The sequence below is a fragment of the Caenorhabditis briggsae genome (genome assembly GCF_000004555.2).
Source record: "Caenorhabditis briggsae complete genome, chrI, whole genome shotgun sequence".
Classification (NCBI taxonomy): Eukaryota; Metazoa; Nematoda; class Chromadorea; order Rhabditida; family Rhabditidae; genus Caenorhabditis; species Caenorhabditis briggsae.
This window is the reverse complement of record NC_013489.2, coordinates 10,216,621-10,225,836: the sequence shown is the minus strand read 5'-3', so window position 1 is coordinate 10,225,836 and position 9,216 is coordinate 10,216,621. Positions and strand designations below refer to the sequence as shown.

At 43.0% G+C, this 9,216-nt stretch overlaps 3 protein-coding genes across 3 annotated transcripts; all 3 read left to right on the top strand.

Annotated features, from left to right (window-relative positions):
• Positions 1–574: 574 nt before the first annotated feature.
• On the top strand, positions 575–2,052 carry Cbr-ahcy-1 (the record flags this gene model as incomplete). Its single annotated transcript, XM_002640194.1, has 3 exons — positions 575–796; positions 886–1,641; positions 1,717–2,052. 3 exons carry the CDS (start codon positions 575–577, stop codon positions 2,050–2,052), a joined length of 1,314 nt encoding a protein of 437 aa, XP_002640240.1.
• A 552-nt stretch (positions 2,053–2,604) lies between these two features.
• Positions 2,605–6,262, top strand: Cbr-dpf-3 (the record flags this gene model as incomplete). Its single annotated transcript, XM_002640193.1, has 15 exons — positions 2,605–2,685; positions 2,733–2,803; positions 2,873–3,019; positions 3,063–3,191; positions 3,368–4,045; positions 4,091–4,200; positions 4,252–4,376; positions 4,424–4,548; positions 4,592–4,732; positions 4,775–4,988; positions 5,144–5,217; positions 5,261–5,386; positions 5,436–5,843; positions 5,893–6,004; positions 6,116–6,262. The coding sequence occupies 15 exons, from the start codon at positions 2,605–2,607 to the stop codon at positions 6,260–6,262; spliced, it is 2,688 nt and encodes an 895-aa protein (XP_002640239.1).
• A 734-nt stretch (positions 6,263–6,996) lies between these two features.
• Cbr-dpy-14 lies at positions 6,997–7,865 on the top strand (the record flags this gene model as incomplete). Its single annotated transcript, XM_045241064.1, is given in 2 exon segments — positions 6,997–7,544; positions 7,556–7,865. The coding sequence occupies 2 exon segments, from the start codon at positions 6,997–6,999 to the stop codon at positions 7,863–7,865; spliced, it is 858 nt and encodes a 285-aa protein (XP_045094962.1).
• Positions 7,866–9,216: the final 1,351 nt, after the last annotated feature.

Below are 9,216 nucleotides of genomic sequence, written 5' to 3'. Positions count from 1 at the left end.
ACAAAACGTCGTGGTGGGATGCACGAAGGTCACATTAGGAAAATTATCTGGCAATTTAGAGGTTATCAAGATGGTATCTGAGTTTTTTGGGCCTTCAAAACAAGCCCCCTGCCGTAAATCAAGTCATCCGACATTCCTATCTACTCTCGGAATTGAAGACACAGTCTTTCTTCAGTCTTTCTTTATTCTTTATTCCATTTTTTAGCAAAAAACTTCGGAATTTTCTTTTTTCCGTTTCGCGTCGCTTTTTTTCAAACTTTAGGCCAGAAAAACTAAATTCGTTGCGAGACCTTTTCCTGAAACTCAATGCGCCTTTGAAAATAACCAGTGGAAATTTTGAATTTTATTATTTTTTGGGAACAAAACCTGCAAAATGTAGAAAAAAAGGTTTTAAAATTTTAATAATTCCTAATTTCAATTTTCAGGTTATTTTAAGTAAAAATGAGAAATTTAGGATTTTTTGAACTTTTCGCACTTCTCGTTTTCTTCCGTTGTGATTCCTCAATTTCGTTTTTATCGTTTCAGACCGATTTCCTGTTTTTATAGAGTTTATTCCAGGTAATACACATTCACAATGGCCCAGTCCAAGCCAGCTTACAAGGTTGCCGATATCTCGCTCGCCGAGTTCGGACGCAAGGAAATCACCCTTGCTGAGAACGAGATGCCAGGACTCATGGCGATGCGCGCCAAGTACGGACCATCCCAGCCATTGAAGGGAGCTAGAATCGCCGGATGCCTCCACATGACCATCCAGACCGCCGTTCTCATCGAGACCCTCACCGCTCTCGGAGCTGAGGTATGTTTTTGTTTTCTTTCTCTAATCATTCAGTTTAAATATAAAACATGTATTAATTTGAATGAATTATTATATTCAATGATTTACAGGTCCAATGGTCTTCCTGCAACATCTTCTCCACCCAAGATCACGCTGCCGCCGCTATTGCCCAGACCGGAGTCCCAGTCTACGCCTGGAAGGGAGAGACCGACGAGGAGTACGAATGGTGCATTGAGCAAACCATCGTCTTCAAGGATGGACAACCACTCAACATGATCCTCGACGACGGAGGTGATCTTACCAACTTGGTTCACGCTAAGTACTCCCAATACCTTCCTGGAATCCGCGGACTTTCCGAGGAGACCACCACTGGAGTCCACAACTTGGCTAAGATGCTTGCTAAGGGAGACCTCAAGATCCCAGCAATCAATGTCAACGACTCTGTCACCAAGTCCAAGTTCGATAACTTGTACGGAATCCGTGAGTCTCTCCCAGACGGAATCAAGCGCGCCACTGACGTTATGCTCGCCGGAAAGGTCGCCGTTGTCGCTGGATACGGAGACGTCGGAAAGGGATCTGCCGCTTCTCTCAAGGCCTTCGGTTCCCGTGTCATCGTTACCGAAATCGACCCAATCAACGCTCTTCAAGCCGCCATGGAGGGATACGAAGTCACCACCCTTGAGGAGGCTGCTCCAAAAGCCAACATCATCGTCACCACCACCGGATGCAAGGACATCGTCACCGGAAAGCACTTCGAGCTTCTTCCAAATGACTCCATCGTTTGCAACGTCGGACATTTCGATTGCGAGATCGACGTCAAGTGGCTCAACGCAAACGCTACCAAGAAGGACACCATCAAGCCACAGGTGAGTAGTGTTAATACTAACCCCTAAAGAATACTCGAGTACCTATCATTCATCATCTATACTGTTTAATTCCAGGTCGACCGCTACACCCTCAAGAACGGACGTCACGTCATCCTCCTCGCCGAAGGACGTCTTGTCAACCTTGGATGCGCCACTGGACATCCATCTTTCGTCATGTCCAACTCCTTCACCAACCAAGTTCTCGCTCAAGTTGAGCTCTGGACCAAGTTCGGAACTCCACAAGAGTACAAGCTCGGACTCTACGTTCTTCCAAAGACCCTCGACGAGGAAGTCGCTGCTCTTCACTTGGAGAAGTTGGGAGTCAAGCTTACCAAGCTCTCCGACGACCAAGCCGCCTACCTCGGAGTTCCAATCGCCGGACCATACAAGCCAGACCACTACAGATATTAAATCATCTAATTTATATCATCTCTACGGATCTTTGTGTTACTTTTCAAAGTTTTACCCTCCCCATTTTCATATGATCTTGAACTGGTTGTATTGCTACTCGCCCTTACTTCCCCAAATCATAATAGCAGTTATAGCATTTATTTAGTTTTATTTTACTTGTTAAATTCTTTTTGGTTCTTTGTCTGGTTATTTTGGGCTATAAACATTCTCTGGAATTATACTCTTGTCTGCAAAAATTACTGTATTTCTAATAGCGTACATACTCTCAAATCGCGCGAAATTTATCGAGTATTAGATCTATTTTCTGCCGGGAAAACTTGTGCGTGCATTGAATAGACGCTCCAATGATAAGTGTTCTCTTTCTTTTCTTCCCCCGCAGGCTTCTTTCTCTTCACCTTCATAGTTTTGCAACTACAAATTACGCCGACTTTTGGTTTTTATCAGTTCCTTCGTGACAAATTTGTCCACTATTGAATTCCACTGTTACAACTTGCAATTTATCGATTTTCAGTTACAATTTAAAAAAGTAGGTTCGTTCGGTTTAGAGGAAAGATGCCGGAGAATAACGAGGCAAAAATCAGGAATTGCACTTTTCGCGAACTGCAAGAACATGCCAAGAAATGGAAGGCAGAGGTTTGATAAAGAGAAAAAAGTTCTCTGGAAATTGAATTTTTTGCCAGATTCGCCATATGACAACTCAAGGATTCTCAAAGTTGGGGATGCTGCGTCCAGAGAATGGTCGTCTCAATTTGTATGTTTGAAGAAGACAACAATTTCTTTTTTTGGCTTCGATTCAGTCAATTTTAAGCAAAAATTTCAGATATGCGATTTCGTCAGTTCCAGGATCCAGCAATCAAACGATTTTTATGGCGGACGTTCCCATAGAACTTCTCGAGAAATACGTTCCTTCCGATGCAAAAATTAACATCAAATTGAGAGCCGGACACAATGTAGACCCCCTGATCAAGTAGGAAATCTAGAATTTCTTCCTTAAAACGATCTTAATTCAGAAAAGGAGCTCCATCTGCGGAGTTCGCAATGCTTTGCGAGCGACAGCGAGCTCAAGTAGCTCAAGGAATCACAGATTACGAAATTTGCAATAAAGATTTGACTCTGGTGGCTGGCGACCAAATATTCCGGTAGGTATTAAAATATAAATAGCTTTGAGGAATGTGTGTGTGACTGAAACTGTTTTTCATATATGTGAAGATGTCATCCGGTTCCTGATGAAAAAGAAAAATTAAAAGATCCAAGGTGAAACTATCCCCGACACACTTCCCCATCCTTCCTTAAAAATACCCTTTTTAATTCTCAGATTCCGTCCTGGAAACGATGCGATAACACAAATCACCGTCGGATTGCCAGATAATCAGAAGAATGAGCCAGGCACCAGAGCCCAAGTCGAGCCAATGGATCTGTCTGAAGGATCCATGGGACCAGGAACCAAAGGATGCTCCGTAGAAGCTGAACACTCATCTACTTCTTCAACTTCCACATCATCTAACACCAAAACTGACAATAAACCACCGCCAGCCCAGAATTTCGTGTCAAGCGCCAAACAGTGCCCATCGGATCCGGATCTTTGTGCCTATGTTCTGAACAAGCAAGTGTTCATCGAGAGAAAAGGGAAGGTCGTGTACCACACGACTTCAAATTCAAAACATATCACAAATGGAGTTCCTTCTTATATAATTCAAGAAGAACTGGAAAGATTCGAGGGGATTTGGTGGAGTGACACTCAAACAAGACTGTTGTACGAGCATGTCAATGAGGAAGCCGTCGAAGATGCTCAATTCGGAATCAATGGAGATTTGCCATCGATGCCAATGAAGTATCCAAAAGCCGGCACGAGAAATTCCACGAGTCAGTTGCGAATGATTGTGCTGGAAAATGGCAGAGTCTATGATGTCGGTCTGTGCAACGACCTTATCGGCGATCTTTGCGACGGCTTTGAATATATCACTCGAGCTGGTTTTTTCAGTGATGGAACTACGTTAGTGTTGATATTTAGCTTATCTAAGAAAATTTAATATTGCAGGGTGTGGGTACAAGTGATGAATCGGACCCAAAACACTGTCTGGTTGCTGCTGATTCCATTCTCCGATTTCACTCTACCAGAAGATCTTGCGACGATAAACCCTCCATGCAGTAAGTTTCTAGAGAATGAACAAATAAAAACTCCCGTTTCATGAGATGTAGGCTTCCAATTGTGCGACAATTTGAATATGGGATACTTCGATCCGAATCATGTTGAAGATAGACCACGATTCAAGGTTCAAAGGGCCTCTGTGATCCATAAATATCATAATGAGCATTGGATAAATGTGAGTTAGATTCGAAGCCTTGCAATCAGAGAATGAACGAATTTCAGACCCACAATGCTATTCAACCACTGAAAGTTGAGGATCCTGAGAATCCAGTCTACGAATTCATATACTGTCTAGAGAAGTCCCAAGGAAGTTGTCTGACTCTTCTCACTGCCTACTTCGATACGAAGTTTGTTTGAAACCCAATAAATAACCCCAACCCATGATTTCAGCGGATACAACTACCACACTGCTGAAACGAGTTTAATGGCTGAGAACTACTCGATCAACAAATCGATGGGAATCGTTTTGGATGAGAAGAGACAACTTGTCTACTACGTGGCAAATGAATCTCATCCAACCGAATGGAATGTGTAAGTGTCGAGAATGGTTCATATCTATTCCATCCCTTCCAGATGTGTCTCCAATTACCGTTCCGGAAGTCACGCACAGCTCACCGAGAGTGGGATATGTTTCAAAGCGGAAAGAGCGAATGGCAAGATGGCTTTCGATTTGGACTACGGTTTCGCTTGCTGGATGACGGCTATCGGTGCGGCACCGCAATGCAGATTCTACGCATTCAGATGGAAGCCTGAAAAGGATATTCCTGAAACTATCTATGCGGCGTTTGTAAGTTTAATGTTTGGTGCAACACACCACACGAAATTTTGCGTACTTTTGACGACAGTAACCCAGTAAAAAATTTTTGCTTGTCAATCTCACAAAAACGAATTTTTGGACGCCTACAAGAAATCCTGACATGTATGATTCCTTGTTTTTTCCAGATCTACATTCCCGGATCTCCAATCGTACCGGAAGCTCCACATGACGTCCCAGAGATGGTCGAGTATCCGTCGAAGTAGGACACCAAACCTGAATTCTTAAACTCCTCATTATTTCAGGAGAACCGGCCTAATGCATTTCGGAATGATCATTCGTCCAGCCAATTTCGATGGTAGCAAAAAGTATCCAGTGTTTCACTATGTCTATGGAGGGCCTGGAATTCAGATAGTTCACAACGACTACTCGTAAGTTTGATTTATTTGGACTTCCGAAATGCAATACTCCCCATTACAGATGGGTCCAATTCATACGTTTTGCTCGCCTCGGATACGTTGTCGTTGTCCTTGATAATCGAGGATCCGCTCATCGTGGAATCGATTTTGAAGGCTTTATCGCTGGAAAAATGGGCACAGCAGAAGTCGAGGATCAGGTCGAAGGCCTTCAGATTATCGCTGAACGAACCGGCGGATTCATGGATCTGAAGCGTGTCGTTGTGCACGGATGGAGCTATGGTGGATATATGGCGCTTCAGATGATTGCAAAGCATCCCCAACAATACATTGCTGCCATCGCCGGAGGAGCAGTGACTGACTGGCGACTCTACGACACTGCGTACACAGAGAGATATTTGGGATTCCCAGTTGTGGCAGATATCTATCAGAAGAGTTCCATAATTCCATTGGTCGATAAACTTCCAGATGAGTGAGTTGGAATTTTTTATTCATATAAGTATCACTATATTGCTTTCTAGGCCAAACCGTCTGATGCTCGTCCACGGACTGATGGATGAGAATGTTCACTTCTCTCATGCAACAACGCTCATTGATGAATGTATCAAGAAGGGAAAATGGCACGAGTTGCTGGTAAGTTTCAGATACCGTAAAACCAGCATTAGAAGGGCCCCTCTGATAGAAGGGCTAATAAGTTTCACATAGTCACAGTTCCATATTTCTATTTCATCTAATTATTTCCAGGTCTTCCCACGTGAACGTCACGGAATAAGAAACACTGACGCGAGTGTCTACCTGGATGCTCGAATGATGTTCTTTGCTCAACAAGCTGTTCAGAATCTCGTCTTGGCAGATGATGGAACTACGACTATAAGGAGCGATTCTCACTAAAGCTCGACCCAATTGCTCAATTGCTTCCCTCCTTTTTTAAACTCATCCTGTAAAATGAATCGTGTTTTCTGATTCTCGGTGTATACCCAGTAACAATAATTAATCTTTCTCATTCACCCCGAAATCCTCCTCCTTACCCGAGTAATTTTTGTTTATTTTCGAGTTTGTAACATTTCTTTAACTTTATGATTTTTGAAATTGCTAATTTTTCTTGTGCGCGGTGCGTTTCTCTTTTCTATTTTTCCTTGTCTCACTATGATTCGTTGAAAAATGAAGGGGTTTTCCACACGACTTGCAATATTCGAATTAAGGTGCCCGCCCGGTTTTTAGGATGCGGACGGCGGGGGAAAGATGACCTAGATTTTCGTACAGTGTTATTATTAATGAATGCATATGTGAATAAATGCATCTTATCAGGCAACCGGATCACATGATTCGGATAAGAGGACAAGGACAACGGTAGGAGAGGGAGACCGCCCATCTTTTGAGGATCTATAAAAGGGCCGAGGAGATGGGGAGAAGGTAAGATTCCTTCTTCGAAACACTATGGACGGAAAGGATCAACATTTGTGAGTTTATTTTGATTGATTTGTGTATAAATTTGAGTTGAATGTTTGCTGAAAATAGCTAAAATCCTGACTAAAACTCCAAATTTCCAGCCATGCTCGCCGCGCAGCGGTCGCTGCTGTCGTCATCTCGACGTGCGCTGTCATCAGCTCCGTCTTGCTCTTCCAATGATGTACAACATGATCATGAACATCCAAAGTGAGATCTCTCACGAGACCCAATTCTGTATGCTCCGTTCCCGTGACATGATGATGAACATGTACGCCACCTCCGGAAAGAGCAACTACCGTGCCAAGCGTGCCTGGCAATTCGGATCCTGGGTTCAAGACTCGGGAGTCGGAGGAGGAGCCGGAGGATATGGAAGTGGACCAGCTGACTCTGGATACGGAGCCCAGGGAACCAACAATGGATACGGACCAGTTGTCAATGCAGAGCCAGAGCCACAATGCTGCACTTGCCAACAAGGAAAGGCTGGACCACCAGGACCACCAGGAGATGATGGACATGACGGAAAGGACGGATCTGCTGGAGCTGATGCTAAGAACGGAAAGGACGGAGGAGTCGGACCATCCGATGGACTTCAATCTGAGCCATGCGTCATCTGCCCACCAGGAGCTCAAGGACTCGGAGGAGCTCCAGGAGCCAAGGGACCACAAGGACCACGTGGATCACCAGGACTTTCCGGAGTCGACGGAAGACGAGGAGAGCCAGGAATGTCGGGACCAGCTGGAACCCAAGGAGAGCCAGGACCACAAGGACCACCAGGAAAGAAGGGCGACGATGGACGTGTCTCAATGTAAACGGACCACCAGGACCACCAGGAGCCCCAGGACCACAAGGACGCAAGGGAGAGCGTGGACCAAAGGGAGTGCCAGGATCCGTTCATCCAGGAGTTCAAGGACCAACTGGAGACCAAGGAAGAAAGGGAAGAGCCGGAAGAAAGGGAGAGACTGGAGGACAAGGACCAATTGGATCCAAGGGACCAAATGGAGACTGCTTCCACTGCCCAACCCCAAGAACTCCACCAGGTTATTAATTTGGTTGTTTTATCATGTTTCTCGAATAAATTATAATTTATTAAAACAGTTTTCTGGTTTCGGTTCTTGAATCTCAGACACTCTCAAACATGAAAACTATGTATGTCTTGCAAAAGCAGGTTCGAGTAAAATATTGTTATAGAAGAGTCCCCTAACTTTTAACTTTGAACCCACATATCTCGCTTACTGTCGAAGACATGCAAAAGTAGTCAACTGATAAATTGTTTATTATAATGTCACATACATTTTGTTAGTTGACTACTTTTCGATATCTTTCACAGGAACCGAGATGAATTGGCTCAAAGTTAAAAGTTAGGGGCCTTCTTTTACAGGGTTTACGGTAATTGTTTCAGTCCGAGTTTCAAAAAAAATAATAAGATTTTTGGGAATCATTGTAGACTTGTACCAGTTGGTTTGAGCCCCCTGCCGGGGGCTCAACCTCCTGGGTTTGCTTACTTTATCTTACATTTGAATTTCTAATTTCAGAAATTCCCACTTTCCGTGTGTCCGAAATTTCCGAGTATCTTTATTTTCAAATGTTCTTTTTTCCTGATATCGGAATTTTTGAATACCGTACTTTCTCTAATAGATGCCCACATGTAGAATTTTCTTGTATTTTCTAGAATGTTCCTGGATTTTCTGATTACTGATTGTTAGGGTTTCTGAAATTCAGATGTTTAAAAAAACCCACACGCAGCCCTACTTCTAACAAGCCTTTGGTTTTAGCCTTTGGTTTTTTTTTGCCTTTGGTTTTTTTTTGGTAAGCCTTTGGTTTTAGATAACCTTGTAAAAATAGGGAAGTGATTACAATACCTGTATACTTATAGAAAACTTATATTTCCCTTTTTTTTCAGGCAAAAACTTTGGGGGTACAACAATTCGGCGGACTTTTCTTCTTTTTCACTAAATTCAAAGTTTCATCAAAGAAGTTTTGATGCCATTCAAGTCCAGTGATTACTTCGAATTTCGTGATATTTGGCATGTACTTGTTGCAGAATTCAGTATGGTTGTAGATGGGTCCGTTCTGAAAGAAGTCTTTATTTATGAAATAATAAAAATTGGTTTATCAAGCTTCTGAATTACAGGGTGGCGCTCAATTACCCGGACCTCTAAAAATGGGTATATCTTTAGACATGAGTATCTTGGAAGCACGAAATTAGGAAGCAAAGCTACTGAAGTTTCCAAAGTGATTCCTCAAGTATAATTATTGTTATGCTTGTTCAAAGATGGATGGTGTAATGTGTACATCGTTGTCATTAGATGAAACAACTTTGACAGGCGATAATTTAGCTCAAAGTTGATCAAATAACAGAAAATTTGGCCAGTATACTGATAAATTATATAAACTTT